At 48.4% G+C, this 24,785-nt stretch overlaps 1 protein-coding gene across 2 annotated transcripts; it reads right to left on the reverse strand.

The window, feature by feature from the left end:
- Positions 1 to 1,352: 1,352 nt before the first annotated feature.
- Positions 1,353 to 21,570, reverse strand: PDCD6 (programmed cell death 6). 2 transcript variants are annotated; one of them, XM_038583388.1, is made up of 6 exons: positions 21,274 to 21,570; positions 20,046 to 20,107; positions 11,090 to 11,134; positions 9,995 to 10,147; positions 4,875 to 4,984; positions 1,353 to 1,913 (listed from the first exon to the last, which is right to left on the reverse strand). In XM_038583388.1, the coding sequence occupies exons 1-6, from the start codon at positions 21,366 to 21,368 to the stop codon at positions 1,815 to 1,817; spliced, it is 564 nt and encodes a 187-aa protein (XP_038439316.1). In that variant the 5' UTR covers positions 21,369 to 21,570; the 3' UTR covers positions 1,353 to 1,814. The 2 variants fall into 2 exon arrangements, with proteins under 2 accessions (XP_038439316.1, XP_038439315.1); XM_038583387.1 differs by having other exon boundaries at positions 9,989 to 10,147.
- Between the last annotated feature and the right edge of the window lie 3,215 nt (positions 21,571 to 24,785).

The following is a 24,785-nucleotide window of genomic DNA, read 5'->3' on the forward strand; positions in this document are numbered from 1 at the left end:
AGCTGAGTGTATCACACACCTGAGGGCATCTGTACCGTGCACCTAGTGAGATACTGAGAAACCCACTTTGATTAGAGGAATGGTCCTTCCTTCCTAACCGGGTAAGATGATCTAACCCTCACTCATCCCCAACCAGACCATTTCTTTGCTAAAATCCCGCATACTTTTCCGTCCCTTCCCTGAATCAGGGGTGCAGGGCTCATCATCTTCTCAGTTTCCTCTCTGTGGCTGACACAGCATGAGAGAACAGGTCTGCGTCCACTGTGTGGTCTCCATGGAGTGTAAACACCAAGTATGTACTGGGGGCAGGTGCCTCACCAAGACCTCGAGCTGCTCTGCGGCCAGTTGGGGGGGGGGGGTGCGTCCAGGTGCAGGAAGGGGGCGGGGCTCCCATATGCACAGGACAGAGAATAGTGGGCTGAACGAGAGCAGCATCTTCCAAAGCCTCCTGTTGTAGCCACGGTGTGGGGCAGGGGGGCAGGCAGGCAGCAGAGGGGGTACATGGCTTGGGGGTGAGTGATGGCCTGGGGTTTATTAGCTGGAGATGCTGAGTCCAAGATGCCTGTGAGAACCCAGAGAGAAACCACTTGAGCCGCTGGATATGTGGGCCTTGGTTCTGAAAGCCTCTTGGAGTCAGAATTCAAGGTACGGGGTCAGACTGAGCTCACTGAACTAGAACCCGGGGTCACTGCGAGCATGTTGACGTCTGGAGACGCACCCAACACAGGAAGTGGTAGGAATCCCTGAAGACTCCTCACAGGCCGTCCCCCACTGAACTCATGGGGTCAGCCTATGCATCCCAGAGAGATTCTTTACCCCTACCTCACTATTGTAATCAGGGGTGTTCTGACCGGAGATGTCAACAAGACCCCTGTGGGACGCCAATTTCTGATGTCCGAGATCCATTTACAAATCAACACCGCCCTGAATGTCCTCTCAACCCCTGCTCCAAATTCTGGTTTGGGGAAGCACACAAAAGAGAAAAGAAGTAGAAAACAGCCTCAGTGATTCCGTGGGGGACACGGTGGAGGGCCCCCCAGGACTGGCTGTGTGTCAACAGAAGGTGACGCAGACTGCCCTCCAGATGCCTGCAGCCCATTTTCATGTTTGAAAACCACAACCAACAAATCATCACAGGGCAGGACTAAATCATAAATAACAGAAACCCACAATTTTCTAAACCAAATCTGGGTTTAGAGGTTCAGAGAAGTCTGATGAAATTTAAACCAGCTTCTGTCACAGAGGACAGAGGTAGCCTTGGATTTCCATAAGCTGAGTCAGAGGGACACCCCAGAAGGTGTCCCAGACCCCTGAGAGCTCCCATGTGAGTACAGCTGAGGCGGACAGCGACAGAGGGCGCATGTGCTTTATTGCTTAGGTTGCATATTCAAACAAATACAATAAACCGCATTTTAAAAATGTAAGGCACGTAAAAGCCTCTGTGCAAGTTCCGTATTATTTTTAAATTCCTATTGGCTAATAAAAGTACTTCCACTATAGAACTCGAGTTCTCTAGAAATGCACATGATGGATTTTTTGCATGCAGGATACCCTGAAACATTATCATATCTAACCTCATGGCACAACTGGACAGTCTCAAATCAAAGGTCTGTGTGTAAATAATGATTATAAGTATTATTATATTCGCAAAAACCTTATCAGCTTATCCACATATATACAGTCGGTCCCAAACGTTAGTGATATGAAATCTAAAGGAAGAGCTGGCTGCATCTGTGTCCCACTTCTTTAAAGGGAGATTTGGCATCTTTGAGCCGTCCTTGCATAAGTCACGTTGCCGTGTGCAAAGGCCAGGGTTATACGATGCTGAAGACCATGGACAGATACTGTTCATATGACACCTGAATCCAGCCGTCTTGATCCGTATCGTAACGCCTGAATATATCTGTCAACCTCTGGGAAAGAAACACAGGCATTTAGATCTTGATATTTATTAAACAGGAGAAAGAAAATGGGTTTCATAAATACATTTAGGAACCAAATTCACCCAGGTCTCCAGACACCCCCACCTCTGATAAGCCAGGGCAGGGATGCATGGGTGGATATCTGTGACCATGGTCAGTTGGGACAGTGAGGGTAGAGAAGTCGGGGGCGGGGGTGAGCTGTAGGCACAACTCCACAATACACCCCAGCCCTAGGCCCTGGTTTCCCAAATGGTCCAGTGGTGAGCCTGGATCCTCCCTTCCTTATGTAGGACCAACCTCGTGGGGGCCCTTCCTCAAATGCTCACCTTTGGTCTGGTCACTTGCTACTCAGGACACAGGGCAACCAGCCCTGACTCGGCCCCCCGCCCCTTACACCCAATAGGTGAAGGCCTAGACACAGAGAAAGGAAAGGAGGTAGGTGTCCCTGTACAGCCTCAGGGTCCCTCCTGCCCACCCCACCCAGAGGGCTTAGTCTGTTCACAAGCCTGATCCCCCTCAATAGGTCAGGAGCAGAGGGGAGAGTGGCCCCAGGCGTCTCCCCAACTGCTGGGCACTGGACAACCTTAGTAGCCCTGAGGAATCATACGTGCCAAAAGGAAGCAGGCAAAAAGCAATTCCCCAAGACAAGAGAAGGAAACATTGTCCAGGTCCATCACAAGAGCAGGCTGGAGCCCAGGCCCGTGGCAGCAGGTCAGATGGGGTCTGACACAGCTGACCATCCGCTTGGGCATCAGCAGGGGCGTCCCAGCATGCACTGAGATGCTAATGCCAAACCAACTACTGGAACCCCAGCAGCAGCTAACTCTGCCTTCAAGAACAACAGGCAAGTCTTCTCTATACTTTCTTTGTATTTTCCCAAGATTTCTACAAATTCTCATGCTCTTATGTAAAAATCATTTTCAAAAAGCCTTTTTCTTTTTGTAAAAAAGGCAGATGAAAGAAAACATTTTTTGAGGATATTTTACTTGTGGTCAGCAGCTTTTCTTTTATAGATCTTGCACCTGTGTTGTGTTCAGGGTCACGAAGGAAGGGTGGGTGGGACCAGGACCTGACATGGAGCTGGGAGGCAGTGTCCAGGTAAGCTTCTCATGGGACTCTGATCGTGTTACCCTAGCTACTGAAAGCCTACACTTGATGACCTTTGCTTAAGAAGAAATATAAGGATCAGATGTTTACTCTTGGGACATAACCTCAAATGAAAACTCTAACCCTAGAGCAAATGAGATGCAGACAGTCATGAGATTTTTTACACTACACCTTTTCCTAAAATATTCAGATAACACTGCAAAAACGTAACCCAGGGTCCCCAGACTGAGGCTGAGATGGGGTAAGGCTCTCCCCATTTCAGAGAGCCAAGGCTCAAATGTTAGCACACGGGCTCTCCAACCAGGCCTTGAACAACAGGGACTGGGCTTTTCCCCAGACTCATCGGCAAGGAAATCAGGCCACAGAAACTATACTTTTACTGACCTAGTATTTTAGTGGGGAAAATTTGGGAATGTTTTCCAAAACACCAAATTAAATTAAAAAACCTCATGCCGTTCACATGTCTCAGGGGACTCTAAAGCTGACAAGATGTAACCCCAACCTGGATTCAAACTACAAGGACTTATCTTTCAAAGACAAGTTCTACTAAAGTATTTATGGAAAAACATTTACTTTCCACGGATGGAATTTGTGTCAGAGTGAGGGCTAGGAGTGTTATGGTCACGGAGGAACAACATCAAACTGTCCACCAACTGATAACTGTTGAATCTGAGTGACGGGCATATAAGTTCATCATACCTTTGTCTCTTTTTTTAAATTTGTCAAAATAAAAACTCTGAAAGCTATCTGAATTTATCAGTTCAGGGCATTTCTAAGCTTCCAATCTATGTGACCTGGATCCCTACATAGAGACAGGAGCAGGGCTCTGGGAAGGAACCACAGGGTCTGCACCTGCTTCCCTCATAGGCAAAGGAACAAGGCCCTGGAGGGAATGTGAAGTGCAGGGGTCAGCGGGATTCATGAGCTTCACCAGATGCTGCCTGGCAATGGCTCTGACACCTGAATGAGGCGCTGTGAGCTCAGAAGCCAGCTCCTGTCCCCATAGCTTACCTCACACAAAATGGCAGAGCACAGCCAAGATCACAACAGAAAATGTACCCATTTCCTCAGAATGAAAATACAACAGAAAGAGCAGAGTATCCAGGAAAATAACCCACTTGGCTTAGAATACGTGAATTCATCTGAAAGGACTGCTCTGTACCACAGCTGACCCTTGAATGCAGGGGTCAGGGGCAACGAACCCTGGAGTGGTCGAAATCCACGCATAACTCTGATGCCCCAAAACATAATGAACAGCCAACTGCTGATCAAAAGCCTTAGTAATAATGGTACATATGTTTTGTACGTTTTCTGTATTACATGTGTATTCTTACAATAAAGTAAGCTAGAAAAAAAGAAAATAGGGGCGCCTGGGTGGCTCAGTGGTTGAGCATCTGCCTCTGGCTCAGGTTGTGATCCTGGGGTCCTGGGATCGAGTCCCAGATTGGACTCCCTGCATGGAGCCTGCTTTTCCTTCTGCCTATGTCTCTGCCTCTGTCTCTCATGAATAAATAAAATCTTAAAAAAAGAAAAAATGTTATTAAGAAAATAAGGAAAATACATTTTCAGCCCTATACTGTATTTATCAAAAAAAAAAATCTGCCTATGAATGGACCAACATATTTGGTCGCATGTTGTTTGAGGGCCAGCTGTACTCCCACGGGGAGAACAGGCTCTACTGGTCACACCTCCGTTCAACAGAACTCCACAGACAAGACTAGCTCTTATAAGCTGCAGAACTGATTCTACTCCATGAAATCACTCATTGCAGGATGGCACTTCCCTCCTTCCCTCGCCCCCTGTGCCACAGCTCAGCTCTGTCAGCCCCCAGGGAGCCCCAATTACCTGCAAGACAATGCAGCCCTGGATGAAGTCATCAAATGCAATCTGCCCCCGTCCTTGTCTGTCAAACTTGCGAATGAGGATGTCATGAAACTGGTCAGAGAGCCGGTACCCTGGAAGAGAAGTGTGAGAATGAACACAGGCCAGGAGAGTGGACATCCCATCAACACTCCCATCCTCTTCCCATAAGGCCCTGCAGCCTCTTACATCTGCTGATAACAAATGACAAACGACCGAGGCTGGGATGGGAAACACAAGGCGCAAATTCGCTCACATGCACTCTGGGAACAAAGCCCTCACTCTGCAGTACTCCCCATGTGCAGTCTTGCCAATGGCTGACTCGCAGACCACCACCTTCTTCTGCAAGGGTGAGTGTCATAGGTGGCCAGCACCATCGGGTACAGCAGGTCATTCAGGTGAGCTCACTTGTTCACATCCAGGAGACTCACTTTATAGTGCTGCACCCCAAGATCACTCCGCAGGGCAGCCAGGCTTCATTATCAAGTTTTCATCTTACAAATGGTAAGTTTCATTGTACATTTGAAAGACCATATTACTGAAGACTTCCAAATAATCAGAATGTAAACTCAGGGAATAGCAGAGCAATTGATGGGTACTCCCCTACATATAGCACACTGACACTAGGAAATGCAAGGTTACAAGGAATAAGGCAGCCCCATAAAATTCACAACCACTCAAGGGTCATCAAATCTTATGACAAAGAGCCACCGATTCCACCTTCAACTTACTGAAGGTCCTGAAAAGGTCTCCAACAGGGAGGCGGTCCTGAAGACACGAGGATACCTCTCGGGGCCACTCTAGACATAGACAAGCACACCTACTTCCTTCCCTCCTAATCCCACTACCTGTGTGACTGTGGAGTCCTTACTTATTCAGGAGACAAGATCCAGGGGCCAAATATATTTACTGGTTTTCGGTCCTGCTGGAATCTTTGCGAGGATATATGTACACCTATTATCTGAGTGAATTTCATAGTTAATTACCTGCATAAACGCTTAATTACTTCACTAAAAAAAGATTCAAACATGCACACACATGACAGTACCTTCCAGAGTGGTCAGCATACTCTATGCATCTGTGACTTAAATCCAGGGCTCCCTTCCCTGCCAGCTGAAGGCAAGACAGGATCCCTGACTTAAATAAAAGAGACAGTAGGTCCTGGATCGGGACCAAACCCCTGGCCCCTCTGAGTCTCCTCTCCTCACACCTGGCACCTATACCACCTGTGGACAGGTAAGAAAGGCCCAGGTTGGTAAGGGCTGAGCTCACCAGGGTGTGGAGAGCAGACGACAGCCATCGCTGTGCGGGTCTCCTGCCCACACAGAACACACAGGATGCATACTCAGGAGTGGTACAGACCACAGAAACAACTTCTATCATCCCTGTGATTAGCTTCCAGTATCCCTGGCCTTCAATACTAATGTAGAGAGAACAAAACGAATGAAAACCACACTAGGAAAATGAGTGATGAACAAACAGAGTACAAAAGAGACGTTTATGTAAGAGGCAAAATCTGGGAGCAGACTCTTCTCTGAGAACTTTCTCCATTGAAAATCCACATCATGATAACCCTATCCTCATAAATTAAGTGGGGGTATCCTCTGGAAATGCAGATCAGAACAAGGTGGCTCACACCGATCAGTGTGTCTGGTATCAGAGACCAGAAACCCCACATGTTGGCGAGGATGTGCACTGTTGGTGGGAAGCAAACTAGTGCAGCCACCGCTGCAAACAGTATGGAGGTTTCTTGAAAAGTTAAAAATAGAGCTCCCACATGATCCAATAATTCCGCTTTTGGGTATTTACCCAAAGAAAATGAACACACTGATTCGATCTGCACTCTCACATTCACTGCAGCATTATTTACAGCACCCAGGATATGGAAGCAGCCCAAGTGACAGACCGGGAGACAGACACAGAAGAGGTGTGCACACGCAGGAATATCAGGCAGCCATAGAAAAAGATGATGCCTCTGGCGACAGTATGGATGGGACCTAGGGTGTGTTATGCTAAATGAAGTAAGTCAGAGAGAAAGACAAATACCAGATAATTATAGAACAAACATAGAAACAGACTCCTAAGTAACGGGTGGTGTTGGAAGAAAGAAGTGAAGAGGATTAAGGAGAACAAACCTGAAGTTATAAAATCAGTCAGTCAGGAGACAAGATGTCCAGCATAGGGAAGACAGTTGATCATACCGCCATGGGGTGACAGATGGCGACTATGACCCTGGTGAGCACGGAGTGCCTTACAGCACCCTCCAATCTCTATGTTGCGCACCTGACACTCATGTAACATTATGTCAGCTCTACTTCAACTAAATTAAATGAAAAACAAAAAAACAAAACAAACAAAGGTGGTGCCCTCTGTGTGCAGCTCCCCCAGCCTGTGGCCCTGGTCAGACCTGATGTGCTGGCCACAGGGCCGCACCCTGAATATAGGAGAGTGAGGTTCTCTACTGAGAACAAGCACAGGAGGGGTGAGACATCACAGCTGTCCTGATGACCCCACAAGTCACCAACTGCCTATTCTCAGCACCCTGTGTGACAGCATACCTCCAAAAACCTGGCTGCTTATCAGTAACTACTCTCCAGGGTACAGAAACTACAGCAAGGAACAGACCTGGGACAGGGCATCCACTCATGTGTATAACCAGCCTGTGGCATAAAAAAGGGGTGGGGGCTGCTCGTGGACCTGCTAGGACCCCAACTCATGCGAATGGGCTGCTAATTTCTAAGGTGGGTCCACGGCACCAATTTTTGTGAGCAAATGTCCACATGTTCCAGGGATGCAGAATAAAGTGTTCTGGGGTAACACGGCACAAGCCTTGCAGTCCTTGGTGCATAAAACAGAGACAAAGCAGATGCAGCACCAAGTCGATACTAGCTGAGGTGAGTGACACTGAATGGAAGGGCCTGTGCTCTGATAAGCTCTTCGTCAGAAAGCAGTGAGCTGGCTGGGCAGGGAGGGAGGGGGAGCTGTCCACACCTGACTGCCTTCCCCACATGGGAGGACAGCACCATGTGGGGGACTCCTACTCATCAAGCTGTCAGGGCCCGCTATTAGCGGGGTGAGGGTGTGCCTCACACACTCCCTTACTTTCAGGTCTCTGTATCGGGTGCACAGCACATACCAGACCTGAGTTTTAAAAAGGAATCCGTGAGCTATCATACCCAGCATGTGGGCCTGAGAGGGTAACCCAACACACCCAGGGTTGGCCCAAGACATGGAGTGGACAGACGTCAGAGGACACTTTCAGGCTCGATCCCCCCACCCCCGATTCCCTCATGCGTGTGCAGAGCTGGAATGCGGCCCCCCTGCTTGACCAGGGCCACACATCTGTTCTTAGAAGCTGAAACTGGACAGGAATCTTTGCTTCAATTACTACCGAAAATCTTCCAAAATTATGTGGAAAGGGTAACAACGTCCCTTTCTGGAGAAGGCCTCAGAAATCAAGAACCAATTGTAGGAATAGACTTGTTAGAACACTGAAGAAATGCTATAGCAGAGTATTTACTTTCTCTAGCAAATGTCTATAAGCCAGGTAGGAGCCTGACCTCGCCCAGCCCAACTGTGAGGGACTGCCACATGACCTCCATGACTGAGGCTGGAGGACGGAATACTGCCCACCTCAGTGCTCCCACTGTGAGCTCTAAGGACCCAGTGGGTCCCTGGCACAAAGGAAAGAGGGCTATAGGCCTGATGACGCTAGAAGTGCTGTGTTCCGACACCTGAGGTCACTTGTCTGCACACAGTTCACAGGACCCAGCTTCTCTCAAGCTGTCCTCGGCCTCCTGTTCCTTCCAGCCCCAGGACCACTCTCTGTAGATGGCTCCCACTGTCCCTCCCAGCCCTTCCGTATGACCCTCCCCATCCCCCAACCAAAGGGCAGAGCAAAGTCAGCTGTGTTCCCAGTCCCAACACAGAGAACCTGAGGCCAAGTCCTCCCTAATCCTGACCCACACCTAGCGAGCCAAGAACACAAACTTCCCAGGGAGTCCCAGAGTCTTTAACTGAACAGCACAGGAATTCATAAGGAAAGAGAAAGAGAAGATGGTCATAGAGTGCACACCCAAAGGGAAAATGGGAGAAGAGTAGAAGTTGGCAACATATTAACAAGAGAATTAAGATGTACTTTGTATTATTAAAACTCAAAATACCTAGAAGTTCATTAGTACATTATAATGATACGTTACAGAAAATAAAGTACCTGATTTGCTTCTAGAAGGCATTCACAAGTAGCCTTTTAAGCAAATGCAGAATGGGTTTTATGATGGGGCCCAGTGAACAGAGGGCTGAGTCAGATCATCCCAAACATACCAGAATCTGGGTGGAGCTCCCACAAGCCTTGGACAAGTAGTCCATGTCCATGTTTACTTGATATACGAAAAATCCCAACTTCCTTGAAGACCCACACACCAGCATCAGAGGCCCACTGGCCCACTCTGGAAAGGCTGTGTACACACTCCTGGTGGCACGGCATACTTGGGCTGACACGCACATGAGAATGGGAGCTCGCACTCCTACCAACGCTGTGCCTGAGGCATGCGACTGGCACGGCCACTTACAGAATCTATTACAAATACCCGATCATCTTGCTATGTGTTGTGATATATCTCGCATCACAAGCCGCCTGACATTTTATTTTCACTTATTCCCATGCAACTGTTTGCAAAGCTACCATATTCTCAGTGTGCGTGTGACATCACTCCATTTCACAAAGATAAACGATTGCATAGCCCTTATCTCATTTTGGATGGAAAAAAACACATAAAGCCTCCATGTCAAATATAAGCCTTCAGGATATAAATAATATCAAAATATAAATCTGTATGATGTCAACAAAAATTTCATAGTTAAAAAAATCAGTAAACTGAGGGACACCTGGGCGGCTGAGTCGGTTAAGCATCCCACTCTTGATTTCAGCTCAGGTCATGATCTCAGGGTCATGAGATCCAGGCCTACCTAAGATTCTCTCCCCCTCTGCCCCTCCCCCACTATCTTAAAAAGAATCAGTAAACCGAACAAAGTAAAAACATTAATGGCACCTCGCCTCCAAAATGAAACATGCTACACAATCACCATAAGTGAATTACCAAAACCTGAGAGTGCTTGCTTGAGCTCGTTCTTGTCGATCATCCCAGAGTTGTCCCTGTCGTAGGTGCGGAAGACATTCTGCCAATCTGTGATGTACTTCCAGACGCCAGTGAACTCGCTAAAGTTCACGCCAGCTTTGTTCTCTCGGTCAAACATAGCTGAGACAGAAAGGAACATGAGTGGTATGCAGTGGTGGCACGTCAACGTCACCACGTAAGCAGCTCCATCCCAGCACAGTAGCTCCCACACCCCCCTGGGGCCCGCTGCCTGCCCAGCTGCCCAGGAACATAAGTCCCGCTGGGCGCCCCCGCTCTGTCAGGAAGAAATGGAGGCCTCGAGTGAGGCAGCCACCTCCACGGTCCAGCTCTGCGGGCAGTTCCTCCTTTCTGCAAGAGGACCGAGAACCACCCCTGCAGGCCCACTCCAGTTAGAAAAAGACTCTTCGGGCTTTAGATTGTTTTGTCAGTAAGACCTGTTTTTCATTAAAAAAAAAAAAAATCAGCCTAGGGGCCTGGGTAGCTCAGTCAGTTAAGCTTCCAAATCCTGATTTTGGCTCAGGTGGTGACCTCAGGGTTGTGGGATGGAGCCAGCTCCTCTGAGCTCAGCAGGGAGTCTGCTCTCTCCGTCTCCCCACCTCCCCCTCAAATAAATACATCTCTGAAAAAGAAGAAAACAGCCCCATTCCAGGTCCAGATACGAAAGAACCTCTGACTGCAATTACATATAGAGGCAAAGTGGTTGAAAATACATATAAAAACTCAGCCTGAAAGACTGTATGCAGAAACGACAGATCATTTGGTCTCTTTTCACATAAAGAGGCCAAGAGAAGACTGAAAGGAAAGAGCTCTTGGTTGCTCAGACGTACACCATAATTCACGGAGAGCTCCCATAAGGAAACACCAGGTCAGAGCTGAGCATCAGTGTTTCTGCCAGTCAGCAACCGTGCAAGGTGCGGACAGCGTGTGAAGCATGCTGGGCCTGTCTGGACACGGACTCTCCAGGGCTGGGAGCGCAGGTTGAAGGCCACAGGCCACAGGCACAACCTGCATCCAAGCGCCAGGAGTATGCCTGCGCAGGTGGGACATGGCACCGTTACTTACATATGATGGAGCGGACAGTCACTGGATTAAATGGAGTCCATGTGCCTGAAGATAAATGATAAGAAATAGAGTCAGAGAAAATCGCTTCAACAGCAAGCTCTAAGACTCTAACCTGTAACATCAGAAGCTAAAGAAAGTAACCCACTGCTCATGGGAAGACCTCAGCCACCAGAAATGTCCCCATGGGGTGCCACCCTGGGGGGACATTTCTGGTGGCTGTATGCATGTTGTTGTTGGGGTCCTATCTCGCAACAGACATCCGTTCAAAGCTGTTTATGATGAGGTGAAGCTGGGGGCTCGTTCTTGTTTACCACATAAACGAGATAAAACCCTATCTTTACATATGCTCCACGCTCAGCATGTATCCCCACACAAGTCCTGAACTCACGACCCTGAGATCAAGACCCAAGCTAAGATCAAGAGTCAGACACACAACCAATGGAGCCACCAAGATGCCCCTGGTTTCAGAGCATTTTAATATACACTCAATTTTCAAGGAAGGCAGTTACCAGGTAAGTTGAGAAGTACTGAAAAGCATACCATAAAACCATGCCTTAAACATTTTCTCCTGAAATTACAGTCTGTGTGTTTTTATTATTTTCCTTGACGGCGTGAAAAGGTAATTATAATTATAGTATATGTGCTGCCGAAGCGAGCACATGAAAAGGTAATTATAGTATTCTATGATTCACTTCAGAATTATAATGGGGATATTACAGGATATTTGTTATAAAGGGCACTGTTGAATCTCATAGAACTCTTTATCAACTGATAAAAAAAAATGTTCACTAGATACCTCTATGCCCCTGAGCGATTTATACCATTATCAACTTTTATACTTACTAAAAACAAAGTTAAAAAATGCAGTGTCTCTCCCCACATCCCACTTGTATAAAAACACCTCCTATTTTCTTCTATATATAAATCTGTTTCCATTTTTTATCTCCACACAGAGACCCATTCCCTGACCTCACATAAAGGGACCTTTTTGCTCAAGTTTGAGGCCTTCTTGGATATGGGTGGTGGCAGGAGAGTCTGAAGGGTACCACCCCTCACACGCTACCACATTAGCCTTCCCACTGCAACTCTCGAGGACCACGCCTGCTCGACCCAGGGCTCATGCACATGCTTCTTGTCTCCACCTCCCAAACACACGCGTACCCTTCACCCCTCCCCTCTCCTACTGTAAGCTGCAGGAGAAAGCATCCCCAGGAGAGCTTTCCCTGAGCACCCCACCTTCCCTCAGTCCCTAAATGAAATCCATCTCCTCTACCAGTGCACATTTGAGCTTCCTGTTTGGAATATCTGCAACCATAATTACTCAGTGAAGGTTGTTCTTCCCCTAAATGGCACACTACAGGGCTACATAAGCATCTTCTACAGGCTTTAAGATGTTGAGGGGAAGGGTGAGTGGCACCCTGTATATAAAGCTATTGGGAAAAGTATTACTGAAAACCAATATAGTAAGAACACTATGTTACAAAGAACCCAACAGAAAGGAGAATTCTAAACACAGAATGTCACTTCTTTGCTGTTTTCCCTCCCTCACCCCAGGCTGCTGCAAGCACTGAACTGCTATTCCACAGGAGATGGCCCAGCACTGACCAGAAGCCCCAGGAACCCAGGAACCCAATGCACCTGTTGGAGTCTTCCCTCCACCTCTGATATAGGCTGATAATGAGCCCTCAATCTGTAGAAGTAAAGCCTACAGACCCTCCTCACTGTGAGCAGAAGCATCATGGGGCCATCTCTGCCAATGACTTGTCCAAAGAAGTGTGAAACAAAAGCAACACAAGTGTAACAGTTAAGTAAAGTGCAACACGAGCACTTGTGGTGAGGGCCAGGTGCCACCGGGATAGGCATGCATGGACTGCCCAGAGAGGGTGCATCCCTGAGGCGACCCAGCGGAACCAGCAGCCATGCTGGAGGATTCCAGGCTCAGGAGAGAGCAAGAGGTCACCTGGAGCTGAGGCAAGGATGGAGAGAGGCTGCCCTCAAGCACAAGGCCCACAGGTCTGCTACTGTGCAAGGGCGAAGGTGGAGGCAGGCTGTCAGTGCCTCGCTCATCCTTCTATCACCCAAATGGGGCCTGACTCTCCAAAGAAACCAAGGGATAACAGCCAGGCCGCTTCTCAGACTAAACATCAAAGCTCAACAACCCACAGGGAGGCTGAAACACTGCCACATGCAGACATTTAGATACATGAAGCATTAAATGCATTTGAGTGTCAGCCTGAAAATCTAACTACTTTAGAAAACAGTTTTCTAAGAAAACAAAGCACCGTGCAAATAACCACTATTTAAAGAGCTCATGACAACAACATACATTTTTCACAAGCCCTATACCCTCAGTATAAAACTCTATCCCAGGTTTTCTGTGCCATCCCGAATTTCAAACATTCCCATCTGCTTTTCCCAGACACTAACATGTTTGGATATCAGAACCACTCATCTTGAGAAAGACTTCCTGTCAGATTTTTTTTTTTTTAATTTTTATTTATTTGTGATAGTCACACAGAGAGAGAGAGGCAGAGACACAGGCAGAGGGAGAGGCAGAGACACAGGCAGAGGGAGAAGCAGGCTCCATGCACCGGGAGCCTGACGTGGGATTCGATCCTGGGTCTCCAGGATCGCGCCCTGGGCCAAAGGCAGGCAGGCACTAAACTGCTGCGCCACCCAGGGATCCCTCCTGTCAGATTTTTAATTAGAAATAGATGATCAGGGCAGCCTGGGTGGCTCAGGTGGTTTAGCACCACCTTCAGCCCAGGGTGGGATCCTGGAGACCTGGGATCGAGTCCCATGTCGGGCTCCCTGCATGGAGCCTGCTTCTCCCTCTGCCTGTATCTCTGCCTCTCTCTCTCCTCTCTGTGTATTCTCATGAATAAAATATATATATATATATATATATATATATATGTAAAAAATCACGGTACCCAGAAATCGTGCTTTAATTTCATCTCAAAGAACTAAAGAAAACATTTACATGGAAAATCAGGTTTTTCCATGTAAATTTAGTATACTTTTTTTACCCATAATTTGAGAGTGGAGCTAAAGCTTTAAGAAGCAACCTTAAGGGATCCCTGGGTGGCACAGCGGTTTGGCGCCTGCCTTTGGCCCAGGGCGCGATCCTGGAGACCCGGGATCGAATCCCACATCGGGCTCCTGGTGCATGGAGCCTGCTTCTCCTTCTGCCTATGTCTCTGTCTCTCTCTCTCTCTCTCTGTGTGTATGTGACTATCATAAATAAATAAAAAATTAAAAAAAAAAAAAAAAAGAAGCAACCTTAAGCAAATGATGACAGCCTAAGGAACCATCTGTAGTTACAGAGGCAGAGACAATCCCCATTAGGATCCTCTATTATTTTCCCATTCAACCCTCAAGCACACAAATGATTGCAGGAATCTCCATTTTCAAAGGGGAAAAAAAAATCCATTCTGCTCTATGATAATATATTTATTGGCTCTACTCTCCAAAAAGTTTTCTTTCTTAAAATTATGTCCTGTTAACCACAAACTTAAATTTTGGCTTCAGTGAATGGTTGAGGATTAAGACTTCATAACACCTAGCATTCGTACAACTGAAATATCTAACTATTTTGAATCTTTTGGGGGGGAAAAAATCAGACTTTTAAAGACATCATTGGGCAGCCCGGGTGGCTCAGTGGTTTAGTGCTGCCTTCAGCCCAGGGCGTGATCCTGGAGACCCAGGATTGAGTCCCACATCAGGCTCCCTGCATGGAGCCTGCTTCTCCCTCTGCCTGTATCTCTGCCTCTCTCTCTCTCTCTCTCTCTCTGTGTTTCTCATGAATGAATAAATAAACATAATCTTTAAAATAAAATAAAATAAAATAAAATAATAAAATAAAATAAAAATAAAGACATCATCATTGATCTGTTTCCACTTTACTTCATCAGACTGGGAACTCCCAAAGAGACTTCTGCCAAAGAGAAGGTGTAGCAAGTCCTGCAGGGGTGGATACCCAGCACTGGCATTCAATGCACAGAATCTGCAAGATTTTGGTGCCTCTTTGTATTCAGCAAAATTCTACACTTCACCAGTTTTCTTCAGTTACAGCTTCAAATAGAACCAGAAATATGGCCTTACTGAAAAGCAATCTGAATACTGATCAACAGAATTAATGATGCTATACCCCTTGATCTGATAAATCTCACTTCTAGAAATTGATTCTATGAAATTTTGGGTCAAATTACTACAGTACTTACATGAATGAAAATTAGAAACAACGTAAATGACTAATAGTGAAACACTGTGAATTCCATCACTGTAGATACACTGTCTCAATTCCATACCAGGCAGATGTAGGATCTGGCCCATTGGGGCTTGGCTCAAGGGGGAAAAGGATCTTAACTTCCAGTCTTCCTATTTTTATATCCAAAGAAACTGGGGCCACAGATGTGATGCACCCAAGCCCACGGAGTAATTTGTCGGTAAAGCCAGGTCCACCAAATCCCAACTTTCTTTTATTTCTATCTGAAACTCTGGCTGGGCACGTTTCTGGAAAAGTTCTGGAAAGAGCACACAGGTCAGGCTACGGGTCCGCAAGGACACCCTTGGACTCCAACACTCAGTTTGTTACAATGAAAGGACAATAAAATCAACAAGGGGAAAAGGCACTAGGAGAAGCCCAGTGGAGACTGTGCAGCCCAGGACGCGTTCACTCCTCCAGCTATGAGCTGTGAGAACACAGGCAAAGGGCTGTCAAGTAGAGAAGCTTCCATGTCTAGAGTACAGGGTTTCTCTTGGGGTCCATCATGGAAGCTCCAGGTACCCAGAGAGAAAGCAGGTGTCTGCCATAAATCAGACTGTTAGTACCAACTATCCAGGCAAATAGGCACCACAGAACTCAAGGTCCGTGGTGGACAAAAAACTCTTCTCAGTCAGAACCTCCCAGGAGGCAGCCAGCCATCAAAACCCCTCCTGGGAAGGAGCAGGCTCTGAGCATCCCAGGCCTGCGGAGCCAGTCCTCCCCCATACACAGGCAGAAGGATGCGGAGGGTGAATCTCTAACAGCCCCAGCTGCATCCTCAGCAGCAAACACTCCTACCCATGGAACGGGGCCTGTGGGGGCAGAAGCAGAGATGAGAGCAGGAGCACAGTCTGCGGGGGCTGTCTGCTTCTGTGGTCTGATTTCTTTCATTTCTTCTTACTATGATCCCCAAGACAGCTGGAACTCTATTTTGATAAAAATACCTTAAAAAGAGTATATGACTATTATTTTTTAAAGTACAGCTAAAAAATATCTACATAGGTTTTGTGAAGGCAAATTTACAAAAGCACAAAAAAGAGGCTTGACCAAAATTAAATTCCCGTAATTCCAAGAATATGGTACAAGTTAAAAAAAAGAAGAGGCACCAAACTGAAGATAGTCTATAACATGTCATTTCAAAAAGAAGGCAAGAGGGGTGCCTGTAGGGCACAGTAGGTGAAGCGTCTGCCTTTGTCTCAGGTCATGATCCTGGAGTCCTGGGATTGAGCCCAGCATCAGTGGAGAGTTGGCTTCTCCTTCTGTGGCTCCCCCAGCTTGTGCTGTCTGTGTCTCTCTCTCAAATAAATAAAATCTTAAAACAAACAAACAAACAAAACAAAACAAAACAAAACAGAAGAAGGCAAGAGAACAGTCTTCTTCTGTCTTTCTTCATACCTATTAACCATACACCTCCCTGAGAGCAGTCAATTTTAGAAGTTTTCCTATGGAAAAAAATCTTATAAAAGGCTCAGTGTATGGGACGTACAAGTACTCTTTCAGGATGGTTTCAACTAGATTTTAGCAGACAGCACACATGCACAGATTTAATTAAAGTGAGAAACCCTGCAAGTTTGAAGCTTCAGTTTTCCCACTAATAATAGACTAGGTAAACCAATATCCTGAAATAGCCTAATATTGCCGTTCTAATATGAAAACAGAAGCCTATTCCTGGGGGAAAAAAAATTAGAAGTCAAAATAGTTTCAATTGCATCAGTTATGGGAAGTCAAGGGGAATGAAGAGGGCAAAGATGGGCCTACCCAGAAGCCAGTTTCTGCTCACACACTACAGCTGTGCACAGGAGCCCAGCCTGGCCTTCCTTCAAGAAGTAGTCTAATGGCCAGAGACACCTATAACAATGATCACACGAAGCTAGAATGGAGAGTGTCAAGGACAAAGCAGCGATGCCACAGTGGCTCAAAAGCAGGAGCAGACACATTCCTTCATGCAGAAAACGTGAAACTCAGAAAGTACACAGAACCCTCCCAAGGAGTGGACACCAACATGGAGAGCTGGGAAGACACCAGGGCTCAGCGTGCTTTGAGAGCCTAACTGTGAGGACTAAACCCACAGTACAACATGAGCAGAAGCATTGAAGGGTACCAGCAACACGCATCTGTATTTAGATCCTGGCTCTACAGCTTGAGTGTGGTAAGGACGACCTCAGCAAGCAGTATTATCATCTACTCTGTGAACCTGGATCATTAATAACCTAATGCTTTATGGCAGAAAGGATTTAAATTTATAAAGGTAGCCACAATAGAGAAAAATGAGATAAATTTTAAGTGTGTTGGATGGGAAAAGAAAAGTAGGATAATAAAGTAAGGAGTCTAAGACTAGGTCAGAAAAATTGACCTCTCAAAATTCTAAATTCACCCAGGGGCAAGCCACCAATTTAACTTTCATTTTTTTTAGCAGCTAATTTGAAGAGGAAAATGTAATTGGTTAAAAAGATTCAGGGTTACTAAGATACACACAAACAAGACAGAAGAACCAGCACAGGTGCTTGGAACACCAGAGGCACCGTGCTCCTGGGAGAAGTGGGGTGGCTGTCTCTCTGGCACCTGCCCCATAGACAGTGTGGAGGCTGCTGTGCCTGCTCTTGGGTTAACAGTGACCACCTGCTTCTGAGGCCAGTTCACGCCTCCAACAAAAGCTGAGGGAGTCCCACTGGGCAACTCAATGAAAGTACCTCCACAAGGGCCACTGAGACAGTCCTGACCACACTTAAGAGTCGAGTTTAACCAGATTTAACCGATTTCAAAGGATCTTAGCAATGGTGAACCAAACATCCTCTAGGCAATTGTTAATAAACACTCTCTTTTAAACAGGTTCAAGTACTGACAGAGTAAAGACCCATCTTCTTTAATAAGCAGCCGAAATAGAAGCAGCAGTGACACCATGTAGTGAAAACATAGAAGCCTAAACCTACAGGTCAGAAGAGGTCCCGCCACCACATCCCCAGGGCTCATAGGACAATGCCGATGGGTGATTTGGTTTGTTAAGTGCTCAGCACAGTGCCTACATGCACTGGATGCTCAGTCAGTGGCAACTGTCATCATCATCACCATCCCCTGAGCTGGCTCCCTGGCCAGGAACAATACTACTACTGTACCCTCAGCCGGCAACACTGAACCCTGCTGCGTGCCTGGCACTGTACCAAGCGCTCTGCACGCATTTCCTCCATCTACACACCCAGAAAGGTCAAGTCCTTACCCAAGGTCACATTCCTAGAACTTCTGGGGCCAGGATTTGAATCTAAGCAGGAGCCCTCTGCAGGGACACCATCATGCTAATGAGGGCAGAGTGTGACCATCATTCCCTGAGGGGTTTCACACAAATCCAAACCTGGATGGCACTCTCGAAACTTCAAGCAAACAGACAAAAAGATGTCCAAATGGGTCCTGGGTCAGTCCTCACTTACTGGAAAAGAACGCAAAAGGAATGACCCCTGAGAGCACTCTCACTGTAGTGGCTAGACTCTTTCACAAATGACTGTGAAGACATCTGTTTTGGTCAATAATCAGAAAGGGGTTTTTTTGTTTTGTTTTTTTGAGAGAGTGAGAGAGGGTGAGAGTGGGCCAGTGCAAGGGGGCGGGGGAATCCCAGACAGGTTCCACCCCAGCATGGAGTCGGACACGGGGCTTGATCTCACGAGCTTGAGATTGTGACCTCAGCCGAAATCAGAATTCGGACATTTAACGGATTCAGCCACCCAGGCACCCCAACACTTAGAACGTTTTAAGCCAGATCTGCTAACGTAGCCTGCTGGATTCCAGCTTGTTTTGACATCTTTCTAGTAACCCAGTCTTCTACTCCTCCAAGTGAAACTCAAGCCCTTGGAGACACAAAAAATGAAAAGATGATAGTAAGAGAAGAAACAAGAAGGCATAGTCATCAAAGCTGAAGTAAAGAGTTTTCTTGGTTTCCTGAACACAGCAACATACATACATGTCCGCGGCCCACGCGTTAAACGCTGGAAAAAGTCAGTGATATGTACCATTCTTTAAACTGCCTCCCACTAATAACAGTAGGTCTCTCAACGTCTTAGAATCAATCCCCTTAAAACCTTCAATGACACACCTCTGGAAAGAGAAGCTACAAATCTTAAGAATCAGAGAAGACAGTGGCATCTGAGGGATTTTTACAAGAATACATAGCCAGGTGTTCACTGAAGTAAAGGGTCTCAAACAGTACTTCCACGGATTAATCATGCTGGAAGCGGCAAGAACCGGACTCCACCGAGAGCCTCCAACACACCACCACAAGAGCCAGGACACTGTATCCCGGTCTGAGCGCCTAGTATTCCTCCACCGATAAAACCACCTTCCCACAATCCAGCTGCCAGCGCCAGCCCTCCAACATCCCAGTCACTTCCCCGTGCTGCCCCGGCACCTTGTGATCCTCTCCAGAGAGGTTGGAGAGATGCAGCTACCTGAGAAACTCAGCGATCTTCAATGTACCTCAAAGTGCATCTACACTTCCTATCCTTCCCTAAAGCCTCCCTGCAACCCCCATTTCTCAAGAACTCAGCAAGACCCTTGGAGCAGGACGTCACTTGGCAAAATAAATCAGAAGCACCTCCACCACGTGCCAGCAAGAAGAGTTAGGCCTTAGTAAGTCCTCTGTACTTGGAAAAAGAAATTGTTTACAACAAGATGGGTCAGATTCAAAGTTCAGGTCCTACTCACCGTTGGAGAGTGCTTGCTGAAGCTCGTTGTCTGATATCACCCCGCTCCTGTCTTTATCAACCCTACAAAATCAAGACCGGTGATTAAAAGTGCAGGACAAGCAAAACACAGCAAGCACACACGTGGACCTCTTGCGTCAATTCTATATTCACTCTGGTGGCCTCCTTCCCATGGCCCTTCCACTGCACTCAGCCAGGGTGTCTCCCAAATTCTGCTGGGAATAAGGAGATGCATGAGCCCCTGCTCTCATCCTAAGTGCTCCACCAGCCAAAGTCCAAGTCGGTTCTCCCCAGAGACACTGAACCACTTCTTCTCTCTTACACCTTCTCAAGCCTTTCTGCTTTGCTTCCCTTTGGCCAGCCTGAATTCCACCTGCACCAGTTCCTCTCCTTTCCACAAACCGCAGAAACACTGCCTCAGACAAGTCCTTTCCTGGCTGTGGGCCATTCAGGTCCCGGTCACTCATTCACTTGGAAGGACGACCCAGGATACAAGTACCAGCTTCCTTCGCAGCCGAGGCAGCTTAACAGCATTGAAGCAGCCTGTGTTTCTGTTTACCCTAAACAAGCATCCGGGAGACCTCCAGGAGCAGCAAGCTCCTCAGCCCGCAGGCTCTTGGCTGTTGGGGACGTGTGTGTAGGCGTGTAGGCGGCACCTCAGGGCATCTGGGGGCGGGGCTCTGCACCTGGACGCCCCCCCCCACCCCAGAGCGACGGGTGAGCCCCAGGGCGGCAGCAGGGTGGGGGGGTGCAGAAGGCCCGGGAGAGGCCTAAGGGAGCCAGGCAGGAGGCCAGGGTGATGGGAAGACTAAGTGAAACAGGAAGGAGGCAGTGGGGAGGCCCAATGGAGCCAGGAAGGAGGCCAGAGCAGACAGACTGGAGGGAATCAGGAAAGAGGAGGGGAGGGGAAGCCAGAGGGCAACTGGAAGGAAGCTGGGCGGGGGAGGAGGCCAGAGGGAAGCCAGGAAGGAAGCCCAGGGGAGGCCCAGGGGAGGCCGGAGGAAAGCCAGTGGGAAGCCAGGGAAGGCTGGTGGGAGGCCAGGAAGGAGGCCAGGAGGGAGGCCGGAGGGAAGCCAGGGAGGAGGCCCAGAGGAGACCGGGGGTAGGCCAGGAAGGAGGCCAGGAGGGAGGCCAGGAGGGAGGCCGGCGGGAGGCCAGGAAGGAAACCAGGAAGCAGGCCGGGGGAGGCCGGTGAACCTGGTAAGCGCCCGGGTGGCGCCGGGCCTCACCTCTGGAAAACGTTCCACAAGAAGCTCTGGTCCGGCAGCGCCGCGCCCCCGGCCGGGCCAGCCCCGGGCCCCGGGCGGTAGGAGTAGGCGGCCATGGGCCCAGGCGGCAACGCTGGGCCGAGCTCCCGGGAACGCTGGAGACCCGGGCGGCTCCACTTCCGCCTCTGCTGGGGCGGGGCCTGGCGCTGACGCCACTTCCGGGGACGCCGGAAGGCGGTGTCGCCCGCGCAGCCTAGCCCCTGGCGGCCCGGTTGCTAGGCGACGCCCGGGGCCGCGGACCCTGGTGCGGAGGCCGCTCGGCCGGCAGGGGCACCGACAGGACGCGCGGAAGGGGCTCCCCTCGACCGTGTTTCATTCTTGCACACGACGTCCCGGGACCGAGTGTGACCGAGGGGGACGAGACACTTTTCCGGAGTGTTTCTGCGTCCCCGTGCGTCGGCGGGCGGTGTCACCCGCACCTCGCCCCTGCCGGCGTCGGGGGTGGGCCCTGCTGGGCCTCAGGGCCGGCCCGCCCCCGCCCCCGCCCCCGCCCCCGCCGAGGCCCCGAGGAGCGCTCCGCGGCTTCCCGGCTCTCTCCGCCAGATTCCTCGAGGGAACGGGGATCTCCCGTGACCTTCCGGGATCTCCTGGAGCTCCCGTGATCTTCCATGACCTCCTAGGATCTCCGGTGACCTGGGATCTCCCCTGATGTACCACGGCCTTCCGCGACCTCCCGCGATCGCCCGTGACGCTGGCTTCGCCTGAAGTACCCCCCGCCCCCCGCCCCCTCCACAGGAAGTTTTCCCACGCCTTAGCAAATTCACATGGTTTCTACGTTTCTCCTCACAAAGTACTCGCTGAGCAATGTTTTCTGGAATTTTCCACAGCTTCTGAAGTCCATCTGTGGTCTGTGTCCCATCTCGGGCTCCTAACTGCACAAAATTGATAGCTAGGATTCTGCCGCGCACTTCGCGGGGAGACTTCCAAGACACCACCCGGCGGGCGGGGCCGGGTCACGGGTGTCGCTGTGTGCTGTCTGCCCTGGAAGGCCAAGCCACACTCCTTTCCCGTGGCCAGCGGGGCCCACAGGGTCACACCGCACCCTCGTGACTCAGGGACTTCGTGGGGTCCTCAGGCCAGCACCTCACGGCCATCAGCTGCAAAGTACACAAATTCCTGACCAGAAAACCATGGTGGGCCTGGTCAACAGGCAAGGAGCTGTAGCCCAGGCCTCCGTGTGCTTCCCGGAGTCATCCTGTGGGGCAAGGCTGACTCTTAAAAGGGAGATTAAGTAGTAGGAAACGAAGGCTTAAAGACAATCCTGCCCTGCCCCCCAACAATGTAACTCACTAAGGTACAGATGATTCTAGAAGGCGTCTTCAGAGACACTGGCTGGTGCAGTCCCTCCCTTCACCTCAGCCCTGATTTCTTTTTTTTTTCCTAAACATTCATTTTTTTTTTATAAATTTTTATTTATTTATGATAGTCATCAGAGAGAGAGAGAGGGGCAGAAACACAGGCAGAGGGAGAAGCAGGCTCCATGCACTGGGAGCCCGACGTGGGATTCGATCCCCGGGTCTCCAGGATCGTGCCCTGGGCCAAAGGCAGGCACTAAACCGCTGCGCCACCCAGGGATCCCTCAGCCCTGATTTCTAATGAGCCACTGGCTCCAACTGTCTGCATGGAACAGGTCGGGTGGGGCACAGCACCTGGGCCATACTGCTAGGGCAGGCCTAAGCCTTGGGGTCCTCTCAGTGAATTGCTGCCATTGGTGGGGACGGTGTTGCCTGGAGTCCTGTGGCCTCATGGCAGAGATGCGCAGCCACAGGGGAGACCGTCTCCTCGCCAGCAGAAAGATGCAGCCTAGCCCCTGCCTAGTTCTACAGACTCAATCACTTAAAGTATTAATGTACTTGCCACTATCCCCTCGCCTATCTTGGGATTCAGTTCCCTCTTAACCAGGTCTGTTCTAAGCTTTCCAAGTAGATGGTGCTCCTGGATGGGAGAGGAGAGAAATAAACTGAAAGACAACACTGCTCTCTTCCTCCCATTAACGTTAGCACATAATGTATCTAATGTTGGGCCAGTTGGAAAATGCCTTTTATTACCCTTAGAACTTTTTAAACATTGGCTATTTCTGGGTGCTAGCATTCCTAACACTTCATAGTCTACCCTCTTGTTCATCGTATGTCTTTGGCATATAGTGAACTCTCAAATGTTAAACAAATGGGATGACCAAGTAAGTTATATGTCCATTCTTTTGTGTGTGTGAATGTGTGCATGGGCGCACGCACACACACACACTTTGTATGTATCCACCCTAACAGCTTTCCCTCTGAAGGCACATTGAGTTGTCATTTGTGCCTTATTTTCTCATCAAGACCACCAATGACTTGTACTGTGACATTTACACGCTAGAGACCTTCTCTGTCACTTCCCTTTTACAGACTCTGGTGCAGAATTCTAGGGGATGGAGCCAGCTGTGCCCAGGCCTCCGCCTCCTTTCCAACCAATATTGTCAGAATTCAGTATGAAAGAGAATGACTGACCACTTTTTATTTAACTCAGGTTTTATATTAGGTAGTGGCCAATTTATCATAGGTGCTGTTTAATACACTAGTGACTGTGTATACTGCTGTTGGTGAACAGAACTTTCTGCAACAATCCGACTGCTCTGCTGTCCAGTGTGGCAGCCACTTGCCACATGTAGCTACTGACCACTTGAAATGGATCAAGGGGACTAGGGAATGTAATTTTAAGTTTTATGTAATTTTGGTGAGCTTAAATAGCTATGTGGCTATGGCTAATGCTATGGACAGTTGAAGAGTACTGTACTGTATCTTAATTTTTTGCTTTTGATCCATATTAGAAATTAACCACATCTCTCTGGATAGTATTCTAGTTTTTTACCTTGATGCACATTTAAAAAAAATTTCTCTGCTCTGTAAATTCCCCTAACATGTGGGTTCTCTTAGAACCTTGAATATACATTGTACAAAATATTTCCAGTACAGAGATGCCTGGGTGGCTCAGCAGTTGAGCTTCTGCCTTCAGCTCAGGGCATGATCCAGCAATCCCGGAATAGAGTCCCACATTGGGGTCTCTGCATGGAGCCTGCTTCTCACTCTGCCTACATCTCTGCCTGTCTCTCATGAATAAAACAAACAAACAAAAAAAAACCCATATTACCAGTATGAAATATTCTGTCCCATAGGAACTTGTATTTCCAGACCTACTCCCGTGATTTTCTTGGTTTCAGAATGTTCATAAAAATGGTCCACAGGTTGACTTTTGGTTGAAAAGTAGCAGATATAAGGAAGCCAGGGCCTCAGTTACTTCTTTGAAACCAATCAGCCCTTCTGTCATCTAATTATGCTTCAGGTACCTGCCTTTGCCAGCTTTTCATTCATTGTCCTAACACTTAAATGATGTTTAGATGCCCATATTTATACTTCCACTTCTGCAATATTCTTTGGCACGCTGTTTCATCTACTGGTTAGCATGGAGGTCTGAAGTTGTCAGTCATCTCTCCA

This window comes from Canis lupus, chromosome 34 (assembly GCF_011100685.1).
Source record: "Canis lupus familiaris isolate Mischka breed German Shepherd chromosome 34, alternate assembly UU_Cfam_GSD_1.0, whole genome shotgun sequence".
In the NCBI taxonomy this organism is placed as follows: Eukaryota; Metazoa; Chordata; class Mammalia; order Carnivora; family Canidae; genus Canis; species Canis lupus.

Coding starts and splice junctions, on each gene's coding strand:
- PDCD6 (XM_038583387.1), bottom strand. CDS start 21,368: ATGGCCGCCTACTCCTACCGCCCGGGGCCCGGGGCTGGCCCGGCCGGG. Junction 20,108..21,273: donor TTGTGGAACGTTTTCCAGAG/GTGAGGCCCGGC, acceptor TTGATTTTGTAG/GGTTGATAAAGACAGGAGCG. Junction 1,914..4,874: donor AGGGCTGCATTGTCTTGCAG/GTAATTGGGGCT, acceptor TTTCTTTCCCAG/AGGTTGACAGATATATTCAG.